An 18573-nucleotide genomic window follows, 5' to 3' on the forward strand; every position below is an offset into this window, starting at 1 on the left:
TTCAAGATTTTTTTATGGAATAAAAAATTAACAGGAAAAGTAAGTTTGGAGACTATCAATCTATCCTGTTCTTTAAAATATTGGTAGTGGTGCACAACTTTAATCCCAGCACTCAGGAGGCAGAGGCAGAGACAGGTGGATCTCTGAGTTTGAGTCCCGCCTGGTCTACAGAGTGAATTCTAGGACAGCCAAGGCTACACAAAGAAACTTTGTCTTGAAACGCCCCCCCCCAATGTAGTTTGTAAGAGAAATGAAGTATCTTTATTCATACTTTGAACCATCAACAAATGAGAAAATGTAAAACATAAATGAGACTACATATGACCACTCTAAATATTCGGATGATAGGTTTTCAGACTGAGATCTTCGGAGTTCTAAGCTCTCCCAGAGGTTTCTTTTTCTATGTGATCATTCCCAACTACCCAGGAAGCCCCCGAGATCCTTTCATAGCCACTGTTGAATTGTACATGGTATCATCTGTGGAGAGAAAATTCTCTGCTCTCCCTAATTTATATTCACAATTAAGGTAATATATGACCTCAGGGAACACCTCACTGAGCAAGTAGCGAGTAGTAAGTATTTCTTCATTCAGAGAAGGAATCATTCAGAATAAGCCAAGTAAATACACCAACAGTGACAAGGGTTTCGAAACATTGGGAACATAGAGTGGCAATCCATTATGAAGAAAAAAAAAACTTCATTATAGAATAATAACAAAAATAAGTGACTAAAATGAGGCTTGCAAGGCTGGAAGCCAAGAACAAATTAGTAAATTACAATATCAAGCATATACCTCATGAAAATTTACAAATACTTGGTAAGTACAAAATAAAAATTAAAAATAACATACAATAGCTATGGATTTAGAATTTCAGAAAAGAGAAAAGTCAATTGGGGATGGAAATGTGATTAATTAATTAATTAGTTAGTTAATTTTTGTACAGGTCTTTTGCCTACATGAATGTCTGTATATCATGGGGATGCTGGAGGGAAATTTTTTGAAGAAATAATATTAAGGTTTTACCAGAGAGTTTTTTTCTAGATTTAAAAGATTTATAAATGCTTGGGGGAAAGTAAAACATGATAAGAACTCTTAATGAATAGCATTGTAGTAAAATGTTTGACCACTGAAAGAAAGTAGAAAACTTTTAAAGTGTGTGTGTGTGTGTGTGTGTGTGTGTGTGTGTGTGTGTGTGTGTGTGTGTGTGTTTATGGGTACACACTCACAAGAGTGCAGAGCACAAAGGATTGGCTGAGGGTTTCTCACCAGCCTTGAACTCACCAAGTAGGCTGGGGTGCTTGGCCAGCATCAGGGATCTCTGTTTCTTTGCCTCCCCAGAGAATCAGTGTGTGTTTTATGTCTATTTTCTTTGGAAATTTTGGAGGCTGATTTTCCTATTAAATGTGCCAAGGTCAACTTCTGACATGCTGTAGATTCTGGGTCCTCTGTCACAAAGTCTTCACATTGTGCAAACAATGAGTGAAGCAATGGCCACTGCCATTCCTCACCTAAGACTCTTTGTTCCCAATCATTAAGGGACTCTTGAAATTGCAGATTCCTGTACTTGAAAGACTATTATTTATTCATTTCAGTCTGAAAGAACAGCTGTTTGACTGGATTTCAAAGTATATTCCAATCCTTTGATTGATTGATTGATTGATTGATTGATTGATTGATTTTGCTTTTTTGAGACAAGTTCTTATGTAGCCTAGGCCAAACTTGAACTCTTGATCTTCTTGCCTCCATACCATACCATAGAGATTACAGGCCTATGGAATTGTGGTGGTTTAAATAAGAATAGTCCCCATGGGCTCACAGATTTGAATACTTGGTCACCAATGAGTGTCAGCATTTGGAAGGATTAGGAGGTGTGGCCTTGTTGGTGGAGGAAGTGTATCACTGGGGATGGGCTTTGAGGTTTTAAAAGCCTATGCCAAGTCCAGAGTCTCCTGTCCAGAGGATGAGGGTATAGCTCTCAGCTACTTCTCTGGCACCATTTTTGCCTGTGTGCTACCATGCTTCCCACCATGATGATAATGGATTAAACCCCTGAAGCTATAAGCCAGCCCCATCTAAATGTTTCCTTCTATAGGAGTTGCATTGGTCACAGTGTCTCTTCACAGCAATAGAACACTGACTATGACAGGCATTATGTCTGGTAAGCCCTTTGTTTTTACAGTGCTGAGGCCTCTAGCATGCTAAGCAAGTGCTCTGTTGTAAACTCTGTCCCAAGCCCTCTTATTACTTTTTATTTTGAGACAGGGTCACACTCAGTTACCCAGAATATCCTTGATGTTTCTCCAAAGCCCAGTCAGCCCTTGAACTTGGGGGCCTCTTCCTTTAGGCTTCTGGATAGCTGTAATGCAGGCCTGGATTCAAGGCCATGCTTTAAAAGAGCAATCTTCCTCCCCTCTTAAATTGTAGTCTTATTTAGCATGCTGGGCATCCTTTCCCATTGTAAGTGGTAGTGATTATAGGAGAGTAAATTCTGAAGGGTCATTATGAAAACCTCAAGTGTCCTCAGTAATACCTCTCCTGTGGCCACTAAAACCACAAGTTAGAGGAGTGGTGAGTGCTCAGATCTTCCCTGTGCAGTGCCAACAGGCTGTACCTGTAGAAATAGGAATTTTCACACCAACCAGGACTGTGCTAGCACGGGCAACAAACAAAAGAAAAATAATCGGATATATTTAACACGAATCTTTTCTTGGCATATGACCAGCCCAAAATGACCTATAAGATAGCCTGCTGTAGATGAGAATATGAGACAATTCCGGTTGGAAAGCACAGGTGATTCTGGAAGCCACTTTGTACCCATTGCCTTAGAACTTTGTAAAATAGTCTAGTAATTTATGGTGGATGGAAGACTAATTCTACTTCCAGGATAACCTTGTGCACACAATTTACTTACGCTAACTTGCGTGTGCTTAGATTATCGTTTCCATAAACCCACTTGAATATTTTAAGTGAGAGAGCCTATATGAAATATGGTTAGCTGGTTTATAACTCTGCAAAGTCAAAGCTCTGTCTCAGAGCCGATAATGTTTTCTTAAAATAAATCCCAAAACTTTAATAGCCTTCAGCTAGCATACATAGCATCTCTTGACTCTCTCTATCCTCATGATCTCTTGGTAACGTATGTCCTTCAGCTACAACCTGCCCAGCATTAAAGCTTCTTAAGAACGAGGAGCACAGACATGTTATTAGTGTGCATGTGACTTGTGCCATGTCCCAGCAAGATCAGATGAGAAAGTTGATCCTTTCATCTTGAAGAGTACTTCTACATGGAAACTACTGAACAATTTGTCACTGAAAACCCACTGGATGTGTTGGGCATGGTGATACACATCTGCAGTCCCATGGCCCCACATAAGGAGGATGCCATGTGCCTGAAGCCAGCCTGGGCTAATAGTAAGACCCTGCCTCAAAAAGTAAATTCAGATAAAACAATATACAATCAGAAAAGAAAATCCATTGAGTGGATATGTCATCTCTTATTTAACCCACACATTGTTGGATTTCACTCCTGAAAATCAAACCAGAAGAAATATCCTTTGTAAGAGACCTATGTTTACCCATTTTTGACTAATATTACCATGTTACAATCCACACTTCCAGTTTACAATGTTTCCCACAAAGTTTAACTCTATCAATTTCTCTAATTCTCATCAGAATGAATTATCATTCTTTAAAAGTTTGTGAATATTTCAAAATGCATCAAGTTAGGGCATTAGTAGAACCCAAGGTCCACAGGCAACTGCAAAGGAATTTACAATGGCTCACTGCCTTGCTGCAAATCCCAATGTTTTTTATGTCTGCCTGGTAGTCCATTAAATCCATGAGCAATTCGTGATTCTAAGGAGCCCCTGAAGAAGACAGGGTTGGTGAAAACAAAAAAGCTGGCTGGTGAGAATGACCACAAAGCATGGCTCCAAAAGAGAAATGACAGTTTGCAGAATTCCACTTGAATGCTTCAGGCAAAAAAGCCTGAATGAAATGTGGTTAATTGATTTATCTCTTAGCACAATCCAAAGCTCTGATGTGGCCACCAGCCCGTAATATATTCTCAAGATAAATATGACAACTTTTATAGCCTTGAGCTATGAAGGTAAAGCCCAGTTTGAAGGGCAATGATAAATCTCACAGAGTGCACATTTGTCTAGAGCAAATATTGTCCTACTGACCTTTATTTTAATGAAACACGTATTGAATGGCCTTCTGTTGGATAAAGTTAAAGATCCATTCTGTTCCATATTCTTGGATCAATACTTCTTTGAGAGGACATTACATCAGTCTTGTAATGGAATCTTGGATCACACAGATTCAAAACTGCCAAATGGTCTGTGAAGAGATCCTGTTTCTGAACAAACTAAGAAGAAATGGGCCGTGGGACTTTTACTTGAAGGATGCTATTGGTCTGATTGAACTGTTCTCACAAACTGCCTCAGCCTGCATAGGCTGTAACATTAGAAACACATTTCTTACAGGTGTAGAGGATGGACCTCCAAGATCAAGGTAGCAGAAGCTTTCATGCTTTGCTCTTAGCTTCAAACATGGAGTTTTACTGCTGTGTCTCCTGAATGGGGACCAAATCTTTGTCTTCACATAAGGGAAGAGTCATTATGATCTAATCAACTTATAAAGGCCCCATTATATCCCCTCACTCTTTATCCTCCCCCCATCTCTGGGCGCACGTGTGTGTGTGTGTGTGTGTGTGTGTGTGTGTGTGTGTGTGTGTGTGTGTTTATGTTTGTGGGGGTGAAAAGATAACCTAAACGACGTCATCCCCGGGAATAAAGTCCACCTCCTTTGACACAGGTCTCTCATTTGCTGGGAACTCCATTCTAGGTTGGTGACCAGCAAGGCCCAGGGATCTTCCTGTCTCTCCCAGTGCTAGGATTACAAATGTGGGCCACCACAGTATTTCTATGAAGGTGCTGAGAATCCAGCTCATGTATCCATATTTCCAAAATGGAAACTTTAGCCAACCCATATGAGTTTCACTATCTAATGATGCCTTCTGTATCCAAGACCCAAATAGCACTTGACCTTCCCCCAGTATAAACTCATAGTGAAGACTTCTTCCAAATGTAGCTCAAGGGATGGATTCACTACTTTCCTGTGAGCACATAAATAGCCAATATTTAACATAGCTTGTAATACATTAGAAAATTTAGTATATGGTTTTAGATCAGAATTATTCCTGCAAAGCTACATAGATATTATGTAAATCTTTTTTTTTCTTTTGGGATCTTTTTCAGAGAGAAAGATTAGAATAAGATAAGTGAGCATTTAATTTTGGGAAGCAAATGTCTGCAACACTCCTCTATACAGCCAAAGAAACAATGATCATGAAATTAGATTAGTGGCAGTGTTGTATAAAATAACCTAAGAGATTAATTAATCATTTTCTAAGCACCCAGTATGCATCAGATTCTGGGCCACCCTTCAGCTAGCATAAGGAACAAAGAGTCTCCTAGCTGGTGTAGATTTATCATGAGAAGAGTCAGGAGACAAAGTTCCCCTGTGTACAGTCACTCCTCCTGACTAGACGATTTTGGAGAATGACTCTCAAGGTTTGACACCAGCCTTGTAGACAGGTTCCCTCCTCCGCTGTTTTTCTGAAACACCAAGGCAGATGAGTGAGTCTGAAGAGCCTTAGCTCAGAGTAACAGGGTTTGGCAGCTGTGGGTGACTGTGGGTGGATACTACCAGAGACTTCAAGTGAAATTCAATTTGTGAAAGTGGAAATCTGTCATTTAAGTCAGAATTCCTTCTGGTCTTGTTGACCCAGTGAGGGATCAGTTAGCAGAGACATCTATTCACATGCCCTTCATGCCTAAAAAGAAAGTAGAAGGATGCTGCTAAATGCTTCCAAAAGCTAGAAGCCTGTTGAAGAAGCATCAAGACTCCATTAGAGTCTTCTTCGTGTTGGTAGGTCCATGAACTTAATCAACCCTATTGTATAATTCTCATGAGAACAGCAAGCACGAAACAGTCAGGAGACCCTCTGTAAATCAATACTTATCTGGATATCTTAATGTTTAGGCAAGACTAGAAAGAGATGCCAGTGGAATGAATATAAAGCAATTTAGTAGCTATAACACAAACCCCACAGAGATGTTGTTTGTGTTGGCTGGAACAAAGTTGAACCTATGACTTCAAAGAAAAATAAAAAAATCCCTAACAAGTTCTACGTAAATCCTTAATTAAGTAGGACAACATATATATATATATATATAATATATATATAATATATATATATATATATTTGAAGCCAAAGCTGTTTATGGTAGAAAGGTCTAATTTAACTCTGAAATGGTTCATCTTTTGGGACAGGAGATCAGGATGAGTACGATTTCTGCTCCACACATCACTGATACTGGTATTTGGATTTCAATCCCAGTATCTGGACTTTGGAAGAAATGAGTAGGACACATACTGGGATGTTTCTCTTACTTGTCATTTGTAAATTACATCAAGGCTGCTGAGGCCATTAAGTGGGTGCAATTTGGGATGAGGAACAAGCAGTTGAAAGAGGCATTGTTCAGGTTTCAGTTTCTGCACAGTCTGTGGAATGGTTGTCCTGACAACCACACTGAAGCTGGGAGTGTGGAACAGCATGGTGGACAGGAACTAGCTGGTAATGCCAACTGCAAGACTGAGCAAGACTTGACTCCTCACTGATAGTGCTGTTACTCTCCAGGCTAGTATAGGCCACAGAACACACATCTACAATGTCCTGGAGGAACATTTTTTATTCGCTTTCTCAACCTTTCTCTGTGCCCAGCACATTTGCATTCACGTTTCATTTCATCCTTTATGCCATAATTATCTCATCTTCTGTCATTTTTGCATTTTCTTAGTCATTTCCTGTTGTTCCTTTAAAAATATTATAACCTTTTCATGATTTCCAAAATCAATACTTTTTAGTGCAGCAAATGTTTCTCTGCCGGCCATTAAGCCACGTCAGCTCCTAAATATGAGCCAGGAGTCACAGGTAGCTCGTGAGAGTGATGGCTTTCTGTGAGATTGTTGCCTCCTTTAGACCAGTCTGGGCCTCCAGTTGTTTGTCTGGTTAAGCCTGTGAGTCAGGGTGGCTGTGAATCTGTCCACCACAATGCCTGTCACCTGATCTTAGCCGGAAGGTCAAAAAGAGAAACCCAGTGCACGTTAATCCAACCACATGTGCACACTGAATCGAGTACTTCTATAAAAAATTTAAAAAGAAACATAGAACTTTGTAGTGGGACAACTAAACCATAGCAAAAGGGCTAGTATATCTCCACACTTTTATTTTGCCTTTCTCCAAGGATTAATATGGCTAACCGTGGTTGCAAAAATCCACATGGGGACAGTGGCAATCCAATAAACATCAATGACTGCTGGCAAACAACTAGAAACAAGAAAAGGGAATTCAAAGGATTCACAGGAATCATGGCCCTGCCAATACATTATTGTCAGATTCCTGACCTCGAGGACTGTGGGACAGTATGATTTTGCTGTGACGGTTTAAATCCCTCAATGTGTGGTGTTATGTTATGGAAATTTAGAGACGGCACTGTGAGTGCCAAGAATGCAATGTTCTGACTTCCATCTTGTTTACTTCTTAGGTGTGTTTGTAGTGAAACTTGGGGAATTAGGTGCTACCTTCATCTTTGACCATATGTTTATTATGTCCGGGAAAAGTAAAATATTGCCCAAGGTCAGATACCTTCAGTCGTGGTGAACATAGTGTGACAACAGCATCCACCTGGACCATGTTGTGACAGTCTCCCAGGAGACTTAAGGGGGAAGGGGAAGCAGCACAAATGACTTGATGGTAATGCTGCTTTCTAAGCCCAAATTTTCTATCTTCTGCCAGCACCTATGAAACAATAAGAGAATGGTTATTAGCTTGGAAATAGGGTGAAACCAAATCGCAGCCCCAACAAAATCCCATCAAGGCTCTCTTTCCCTGCCTCCCCATCAAGCTGTTGTCTGGAGGATAGTAAGAGGAAGACTTGCCTCAAAGGAAGCTGAAGTATGATTGGAGATTGAATAGACTTACAACATGATAACTTGTGAACAAGATAATGTCAGGGCTTCCATGGAGTACTGCTTGATGAATTATTATAATGGAGATCTCAATTCATAGGATGCACCATAGAGCTTTTGAGGCAGAAAAAAACAAGAGATTGATGTAGCTTGGGATGCAAAAATTTGCAGGAGCACTATAAGCAGAATGTAAAACATGGCTAAAATGTGGAAGCATAGTGGGCCAGAGGCATGAGGCCAGGGGGAGAGCTGCTGATGTTGCCCTCCTCTGTGGGCCAGGATAATCTTCCATCATTGGGTTTGTACATATTGCCTCAGGATGTAATCAGCAGCTTACATGCCTTTCCCTCCTCTGAGAGCTATTTTAGAACAGAGATATATTTTATCATTTAAAAATATTTGACATATGTCACCAAATGCCATGCAATAAATGTATAATAAGCAGATGGATGGATGAGAGCATTGAAAAATAAAGACTGAAAAATGCATGACTTGATGGATCTGTGTTTGTGGCAGAAGGACAGAGATAGGTGCTTTGTTGTTACACTAAGAAAGACCTTGAAGAGCAGGCTGGGGGACAGATAAGAAGGGCTACTGTTTGTAAAGGAATAAGGTGACCTCGGAGTCATTTTAGCAAGCTTTATTTTTCAGTATTGAGCACACCACTCGGGTCAGTTTCAGAATGGGTGGGGCCTACAGGAGGAAATCCAGTTAAAGAGACAAGCTTTGCTTTTTAAAAAAAAGAAACATGGGATGTGACACAAAGCATTAAGATCACAGTCCTCCTTGTAAGAAGCAGAAAGAAGCCAGCAGTTTATTACAGAACATTAGGGATGACCTGAGTAACCTTGAGAGTCCCAGCCGCGGCCTGAGGACTCAGCAGTGAGCGATGATCAGATGGCCGCTCTCTGTGTGCGCATTTATCATAGCAGGGGGAAGAGGGCTCGAAGAAAAGCTCTTCTCTGTTGCAGAAAAGCAGGCCTCTCCTGCAGTTAGGCAAAGGTGAACGAGTCACCTCCCACTGCTGGAAGCCTCTATGCCATGGTCTCAGAACCTTTCTTAAGGAGTATGAATGCCTCAGAGCTGTCCCTGAGTCTTCACTATGTAGTAGCGTTGCTGGTGAAAGTCGAAACACTTGCAAGAGTTCCATAGGTTAAATTCACATCGAGGTTACTTTTGTGTTCTCCATGACCACCGCTGACTCCGATGGAGAAATATATCTCCTTGGATCCAGGTCACTGTGTGCTGTCTGCTTGACTAATGACAGACACTGCTTCCCTCTGTACAGGGCGTTTACTGCTGACAAGGACTGTCTTTCAAGCAGCTTACAGTGGGAACACTAGCCTGCCTTTGATCCTTATGTTGTCTTTGGTGACAGGTTCTGGAACTTCAGGGACTCTGCCCGAGCTTAAGTAACAGTCAAAACAATAAGGAGGTCAAAGAATGCTTGCTCCCCAAGCGGCTTACAAGCTTGTCTGCCTCACATCCCAGCATTTTTCACAGCTCTTCAGCTCTGTGGCTGTCTAGTGTATTTCACTGGCAGAGATGCTCATTTCCTCACCAACATCTTAGCAAGAAAAATTTGGGAACTTTGCATTGAAAGAACTTAATAGCATCAATGAATCTGCCCATATTTGGATTTTTACCCTCGACATTTAACCACACTTACTTTTGCCATTTATCTGTTTACTCAAACTGGATTATATTTGTTTTTTGTTTTTTTGGGGTTTTTTTTTTTGTTTTTGAGATTGTATTTTATTTATTTATTTTTATTTTTATTTATTTATTTTTTTCAAGACAGGGTTTCTCTGTGTTGTCCTGGCTATGCTGGAACGCTCTCTCTATAGACCAGGCTGGCCTGGAACTCTCTGCCTCTGCCCTCTGCCTCTGCCTCTGCCTCTGCCTCTGCCTCTGCCTCTGCCTCTGCCTCTGCCTCTGCCTCTGCCTCTGCCTCTGCCTCTGCCTCTGCCTCTGCCTCTGCCTAAATGCTGGATTTAAAGATTGCACCACCACTGTCTGGTTGAGATTGTATTTTAATTAAAACATTTCTCTTTTCCCTTTCCTCCTTCCAAACTCCAGAGCCTTCCCTGTGCCCCAACCCTAACTCTCCTTCAACCTCATGGTCTCTCTCTCTCTCTCTCTCTCTCTCTCTCTCTCTCTCTCTTGTTATCAATTGTTACTGTATGCATATATGTATTTGTATATTCCTAAATATAAACTATTGAGTCCACATGTTACATGTATGTATGTTTTCAGGGCTGATTGTCTGGCACAAGACAACCATTTGGTGTGCTCTTCCCTGGGGAGGACCTCCTCTCCCTCTCCCAGCTGCCTGCTCCTGAATAACTGATCCCAGAGTCTTAGGAGTGGAAGTGTTTTGTAGATGTATGTATTTGGGACTGGATTATATTTTAACAACTTCTTTCTACATACTTTGAAATAAACTTTTGTAAAAAAAATACACAATACAATGAAAAAGCAATGTCTATGGAAAATAGGAAGCATTTTATTTAGCTTTGTGTATATTAACCTATTAGTAAAAATAAAGCTAACAAGATAAATGTTGCTCACAAACTATTATTAGTAAAAGCATAATACCTCACTGTTCAGTCTCTGCACAACTGTATTGAAGTTTAAACTACAAATTGACACCGAGTGCTCACATAGAAATGAAATAATTTAAATTCCATTTTCTTGTTTGTCCAGTCACTATGATTATGAGTGCTCTGAATCTTCTATTTAAGGGAGGGACACTGCAGTATCTCCAGGAGCAGATGGGGACAAGCATCCAGCCCCATGTGAGCTAAAATGATCCAAGCAGTTGAGGGGCTTCTCCTTGATCTGGTCTTGGTGGTGCATACTTGCACTCCAGAGCTTAGGCTACATAAGGAAAGAGGGAGGGAAGGGGGGGAGGAAGAGTAGAGGGAAGGAAGGGAGAAGGGAAGGAAGGAATATAGGGAGATAGGGAAGGAAGGGAGGAGGAAAGGGAGGGAGAAAGGTAGGGAAGAGGAAAGGAAGGGAGGAGGGAAGGGAAAAAAGAAGGTAGAGAGGAGAGAAGGAACAGAAGAAGGGAGGAGGAGTAGAGCCAATGAGCAGAGTGAGGGTTAAGACCGTAGAGAACACTTAAGAGAGTTCATCAGTGGTAGAAGGAACCCTTGATGACTGACCTAAGCAGGTTCTTGCTCAAGGCAGGCCAAGACTCACAGAAGCATAGAGAATGAATGTGGCTAAGTATCAAGAATCATCATATATCAAGCATGTGGGGATTTCCACAGAATCACCTTTAATGGGCCTCTTTCAACAACTGGGATAGACCAGTGAACGACAGGGTCCAAGGACAAAGTCTAGTTAAAGAGAGAGCTCAGAGAAGCCTCGGTAACCTTGGGTCAGAGATAGATTCTTCCCTAGGGACCACTGCTTAGTATGGCTATTTTGCCTATATTAATTGAATATGAGTTTGCTCTAGAAAAAAAGTAGAATATATCAGAGTGAACCTTCTCGTTACTTTAAATTATAAAGCCTAAAGTATCTATCCCACTGATGCCCATCTTAGAGAAAGATGTATTTACATGTGTGAGTTTTCTCTGCAACAAGAGGTATTCTGACCGTATCTTCCAACATTGCTCTTCCCTTCCTTGGATCTGATGCAAGAGATGGGTATAGGGGATTTACAACAGGAAGGAAGGCTTCTGGGCTTTCTTGGGATCCAAGACTAAAGGGAGAGAGATAGAAGAAATCCTGATAGGTAGATTTCTAAGGGTTGGAGAGCTGAGGGCAGGATTGGAGAGAGTTCCTTCAGGAGCATATAAGAGATACTAACCAGGCAGAAACTTAATGATTTTTTCCCTTTTGGAAACAAGGTCTCCATATGTAGCTAAGGATATCCTCAAACTCTGGTCCTTCAGTTTCTATCTCCCAAGTTCTAGGATTAAGGAGTGTGTTACCCATCCAGTTTAATTGCTTGATTATTTTATTGTACATTCTGTAAAGATGTCTTAGCATGAAGAGAATCAATCCCCCTCTGATAGTCTGAGTAAATGCGGTTGGTCTTACCAACTTAGAAAGGCTTATAGAAGGCAGATAGGAAAAGCAAGAGCAGGATGACCATTCTGAAATTAAGATGAGGACTCACATAGGAAAATGCATATTTGGTTAATTCCAATCTGAACGACATGTATCAATGTATTTGGTCTGTTGGGTTGAATTTCTGGTAGGGAACTGAGCCCTTGGTTCATTATAGATTTACACTGAGAACTTTTCATTGTGGGGGAAACACTGAACACTAGGTCCCTTTAACTTTGCAGTGAAGCAAGGAGACAGCTTCAGTTTCTGAACTGGACCCGGGAAGGTAAGCTGACTCCATTCCTCTGTAAGCTAGCTGAACACAGTGACTGTCTCTCAATTCTTCTCAAGGCAGCATGTAAGGGAGTGAGTGGACCCGGGCTGGCCTGCAGACGTCCTGACGTGGTCACACACAGAAGCCTGGAAATGGACAAAGAAAACAGTGATGCTTCCTGCAAATCCTCAGACCTGAAAGTAAGTGCAACTCGGGAAGCCCTCACTCTCGCTTGAACAGCATGCACTGTTGACCCTGTTAGTGAAATGAGCTCACGTGGCTGTAAAATGAAAAGGACAAAAATAAACACTTAATTTCTACAGTACTTAGTGGATTTTGTGAACATGAGCTTGTTTTGAAAGACTGTAGTTGGCAATTGAGTAGTACCTGTTTTTAGAAAACAAGGAAATTGTACTGATCTCTTTGTAAATTCCACTTTAAACTTTAATCATCAGGGCAAACTGAGCCTGCCTATAATGTGTTTTGGTACTTAAAGATCCAGCTTGAGCCTTGGTATTCTACATGTGCTGGCATTTCTATTCATTTCCTTTACTCTTTTGGTGTTATGCTATGCGCAAAAGTAGCTTGACACCTCACTTGACTCATCCTACAGTGGTTTATTTACTTCCCAAAAGAAAAAAAAAAAACTCACTCCTTCAAGAAACCACATTAAATGAAGTCTGTCCAGTTCAGTTTCACCATGAGAAATACAAGCAGCATTCCATTCCAAAGGTTGACAAGGATGTTTGGCAAAAAGAATGAGGGCATCATGAATAATGCAAAGTGTACTTGGCCCCATATTATCCCATTAATTGGCAGGATTAAAGACTGGAAGGCATGACACTTTGAAGAAAAGAGTAAGAAAGAGGGTGAGAGTGTGAGAAAACTATAGCAGAGCTATTGGGGGGTTACTTCTTCATTATTATTATTTTTTCCTGGATCACTCCCTTTAAAAGAATGTGTGCTTAAAAGTTATTTCATCATTGGAGTTTAGTTACCCTGACATGTATAAATCTCTTTGTCTAAGAAGCTAAACTCTCATATGCATTATTAAAGGATTCACAGCATCAGATGACAGAAGGTAGAGGAGAAAATAAAAGAGGGGGAGGGGAGGCAGTTAAATAATGTATCTTTCCTCCTTTCAAGCAATGGAATGCACACAAACCGGCAATCTTACCAGCCAATGAGTCAGCTACTTCCTTGCTTTCGTTTAAAATTATTCTTTTATTTATGATGGAGAAACTGAGTCACCAGTCAGTGTAGTGGTTGTCAGTGACAAAACAATTGTGTTTTGTCCCATCCTCCAGGCCTGCACAGATCACCACTGCTCTTTAGGTTTTCTCCCTAACCTGGCAGTCAGAAAGTTACAATGAGGAAATCAATATATTTCTGTGAGAAACTCACTTGGATTCTTATTTCCAATCTTGGCACCAGGCAGAAATAATAAGAGTACATGAGAAAAGCAGAATAATAACAAGCCTTTGAAAGCCATCAAAATATCTGGGCAGGATAATGCATTCATGTAATCCCAACACCCAGGATACAGGCAGGAGAATTGTGAATTCAAGGGCACTTTGAGCTACCTAATAAGATCTTGTCTCATAAAACAAATGTTTCCAAACCCAATCCCTTCTGAAACTCAAATTAAAAGCAAACACCAAAGAAATACACAAATAAGGCGTGTCAACGCAGGCATTGGGACACCATAGGCCTTTCCTCATTTCCCAACCTTTAAATCCCTTTGTCTGCTTGGCTCCTAGAAGTCAGGCCTCTGCTCCTCTGCTTCATTCAGTAGGGTTGCAGAGAATCTGGGAGATGCACTCTAAGGGCAACACAATGTCTCGTTTCTTCTTTTCTTTTTACACAATGAAAGTGTATGAGTGTATACATGTATGTGGTCAGCAGATAACTCTCAGGAATTGTTCTCTCCTGCCTTAGTGGGTTTAGGGCAATGGTTCTCAAACTGTGGGTTGTGATCTTCTGGGGTCCGGTGATCCTTCCAGAGGGGTTGCCTAAGACCCTCAGAAAAACAGATATTTATTAGGATCCATAACAGTGGCAAAATTACAGTTATGAAGTAAAAATGACAATAACTTTATGATGTGGGGGACAGTTACTACAACGTGAGGGACTGAATTAAAGGGTCGAAACATTAGGAAAGTTGAGAATCACTGGTTTAGAGGAATCAAACTCAGGTTTGGTAGCAAGCACCTTTACTCACTGAGCTATTTCACCTGCCATGAATGTTTAGATATTCTGAGCTCCATTTTGTAACTGACTGAAAACCATTACTGCACTCACACGGCCTTGACTGATAGGCCTTTTTGCACCCATGTCTCCTGCATGAGTCATGAGTCACTCCACTTACGCTTGAGATGACCTCTAATCAATAATTTGTCTTTTCTTTCAAAGATATCTAACATCTCCATTCAGGTGGTCAGTGTCCCGGGGAAGCTACCTGGAAGAAGACTGCCTCGAAAACCCATTGGCAAAGCCAGGTCCCGCAAGCAGCCCAAGAAGAGAGTACCTCTTTGGAATGTTCAAAATAAGATCATTCTCTTCACTGTGTTTTTATTCATCCTGGCTGTCACAGCCTGGACACTTCTGTGGCTCTATATCAGTAAGTTGAAGTTTATGTTCCTTTGGGAGCTGGGTGAGTCATGCCTAAATCAGCAGCCTTAGTCCATCTCTGGGTACTTCTGGTAGAATTGTCCTCTTTCCCGGAGAGACACACTGCTTCCAAGAATGGAACTGAGACTTTAAGGAGAAAGCCACCAGAACTGTCCGCCATTTCTTCTTTATCACCATCACTTCCTTCCCATGGGTGGACAAAGGAGGGGGGATGAGGGATGGGAAGGGAGCTGTGGAGAATGCCCAGGGGGAGTTGCCTCACTCATAAGTGCAATGCATTTGTAGCCTTTAAAAAATGAATGGAACACTAAGCTGTTTCATTTCCTCATTCCACCCACAGCCTGTTTCTAGGCAACCTTAAATTTCCGGCTCTCCGAGCCCCCTTTCATATAAACATCTTTGTCTCCCAGTTCTGTTTTTGCCCCTGTAACTATGCTTTTGTCAATCTGATTGATCCTTTGGGACAGATGTGACAACTAGGCTCATTCTTTCGGAGTACTTACTAATTCATTCTGGTAACTATAGCATTGGTTGACTTGCATTGACATTCCCATTGTGTGTAATACATTTGATATAAAGTACACTTAATAGCGTATAAGTGAAATACCTGCCTGTGATCTCAGCCCTGGTTTCTGACACGGGGCTTATGACATTCTTATAACTTCCTAAATGATAGTAGGTGGGAATGTCTTTTGTTGTTTCATCATGGTTTTAGTTCTTATTTGCTAAAAGAGAACTTCTAAGAATATTGCTTTTTTTTGTTTTGGTTTTCTACTATTGGTAATATGATTGGCACCTGCCACAAAGGCAGAGGAACCATGTCATGGCCAGGCTGTATCTTTCAATTCTAGATGGTATTGAAAAGAGGAGAGAAACTAGAGATTAAATTCAATCATCAATGGTTAATGAGTTAATCAATCATGCCTTCGTAATAGGACATCCATAAAAATACCCATCGATCAAGTTCCAAACATTCCTGATTTGGTAAATTTGGTGAGAGGTGCTGTGTTCTAGCCCCACAGGGACAGCAGCTTCTAGGCTCAGGCTTGCTTAGGCTTCACCATGATGATGTGGTTTGCCTAATGGTTTATTTTTGTGTTCTTTATAAAATCATATGTAGAGGCTGGACAGATAGCTCAGTGGTTAAGAACCCTGACTGCTCTTCCAGAGGATCTGGTTTCAATTCCCAGCACCCACATGGCAGTTTAAAACTGTCTGTGACTCTGGTTTCAGGGTATCTGACACCTTTATACCAATGCACATAAAATTAGTTAAATAAATTATTTTAAAAATCATATGTAATAAGCCATAAACAACGAGTAATTGTTGTTAACTATTATAACAATTGATCACAGCTGAGGAGGTTTTTGGAACCTCTGATTTGTAGAAGAAACGTGGATTGCTTGGGATACACTACTTGTAGTTGGCATCCGAGGCCAGAGCATTATTACAGAAATGAGACAGTAACTGTTTAGTCGGTGTAAGTTACACAGAGTCATTGGAGACACATTGCTATCCACAGAGGATTGGAGATTTGCTTGATGTAGAGACAAAACCTACATGTTTGGTGTCAGAAATGCTATGAGTTGAGAAGCAGTTTGCATATATCTGTTGTCAAGGATATTAAAATGTGATTGTAAGGCAAGAGAATTCTAGGCAAAGAGTTCATGAATGTTCTTGAGCAATTTAGGTCACTTGCTTATCCTTATAAGTTGATCCTCAATAATTTGGCATAATCCACATACTCATGCAATCTTCAGAATGCTTACTGACACATTTTCTACTTTTGAAAAGCCCACAAGTTGGTACTCAAAAAAGGACGTGGGTTGTGTTTTCATCTGGAAGTAATTCTTTTGTAATTATTGGAGAGGGGTACCCAATGGAATTGGGAGAAGGCCTTCAGAATGGTCTCCTGAAAGTTTATTGGATACACTGTGGGAGTGCAAAGGTGAGTTGACCTCTGTGATAGGAATGGGACAGACTGGTAAGCCAGATACCATTTCTGAGTCCAAGGAGATTATACTCTGACAGGACAATGGGCAATGAAGACAACACACTTCATATGAACACAGAGCATTTATAACCCATAGTTTCCTGGCATTCCAATAGACATGTTTGCAATTCCCTATAATTAAAGTTTTAGAAAAACATTATACAGAAGTAGCTTATTTGTATAAAATAATACAGAGAGGGTCATTTAATGGGAAACAAAAGAAAACTTATTTGAATAAGTAAGAATTGCTCAATAGAAAACAGGTTATTTTTGACATAGACAATTTGGTCATAGAATGTGGCCATGAGAATTGAGGTAGACAGTTAATCAAGGAAACCAGCAAGGGTCTTGTGTACTGGGCTGAGCTAAAAGTATTAAGTAAATATAATTGGATTCGAAGCTAAATTGATCATTTTTGCATTGCTGCTGTTTTGCCCCTTGATCAGAGAAGGATGTCGTCAGATTCTTTAAAAAATAATAATAAATAAATGAATAAATAAGTACATAGAAGTTGTCTCTGTGGAGAAACAAAACAAAAAGCAGTGCTACTTAAGTGTGAGATCTAGTGGGGCACCAAAAGGGTGAGGCAAGATGAGCTACCAAAGTTAGAAACCAAATGATGACCAACGCCCAACAAATACAAGACCAAAATGTGTTCCCCCAAAACAGGCTTCCTGCCTTTACCTTGTGTTCCCCATCCTTCCGCAGCCTCACTTCTTTGCTTTGGCCAAAGTGACCCCAAATAGTCTCCAGAAGAGGGCTGATTTCTGTAACTCCTATAGTTTAAATCATCCTCTAAATCCAACCATCTTTTGTTTAGCCTCAGCTGATAGTAGGCCTGTGTAGCACAGGGATATTCTCTTTCTCGTTTCTACACCCTTCCATCTTTTTCTTCCCCACCGAATGTTTTGTGGTCTAAAGGTAAGCAAAGAATTTACCATGTTGGGGGCTGAGATCAAACAATGGTTTACTTCAAATTCCCTCAGAGAGCTTGAAAGGGTGGGCCAGGGGTGGCTGCCACAGAGAACAGGGTTGCAATGACCTGTGAGAAGCCTGGCATGACAGCACATGACTGTAATTCTAGCACTTGAGGGGCAGAGGCAGGAAGATTTGGAATTCAATGACAGCCTGGGATGTCCTTGTGATATTATCTTGACAGAACAATAGACAGGAATATTGCTCAGGGACGATCACTTGACTCCATGTGCATGGCCCTGAGTTTGATTGCCAGCATTGCAGTAAGTATATGAATGAATAGATAGATATTTGAAAAAAAATCCATGGGGAGCTTTGGAAGAGGAAACAGATCTTAGAATCGAAGAGGAGACTGTGGTCTGGTGCTAAAGTGCTTGCCTAGCACGTGTTCAACCCCTAATATTGTAAGGGGAACAAGGGGACTAGACTTCAATTCCCCCAACCATTTCCTCTTTCTCATGAACTCTGAGCCCATGCAGATTTGGCCAGCCTTGGCTCCATCCATCTGTCAGCAAGGTTCACGCCAAAAAATCTAGTCTTACAGTTCCCAGAGCAGATTTGAGTAGGAGTGACCCCATGCTGAGGCGAAGGTCATTCTGG

General features: G+C 40.9%; 1 protein-coding gene across 1 annotated transcript in view; it reads left to right on the forward strand.

The window, feature by feature from the left end:
• The first annotated feature begins 12526 nt into the window (after positions 1–12526).
• Tmprss7 (transmembrane serine protease 7) overlaps positions 12527–18573 on the forward strand; it is a 40218-nt gene continuing 34171 nt past the window's right edge. The window contains exons 1-2 of the mRNA XM_027412587.2: positions 12527–12574; positions 14787–14994. Coding sequence (XP_027268388.2) covers positions 12527–12574; positions 14787–14994 — 256 coding nt within the window. The remainder of the gene's footprint in view (positions 12575–14786; positions 14995–18573) is intronic.

The sequence above is a fragment of the Cricetulus griseus genome, chromosome 4 (assembly GCF_003668045.3).
Source record: "Cricetulus griseus strain 17A/GY chromosome 4, alternate assembly CriGri-PICRH-1.0, whole genome shotgun sequence".
Taxonomy (NCBI): domain Eukaryota; kingdom Metazoa; phylum Chordata; class Mammalia; order Rodentia; family Cricetidae; genus Cricetulus; species Cricetulus griseus.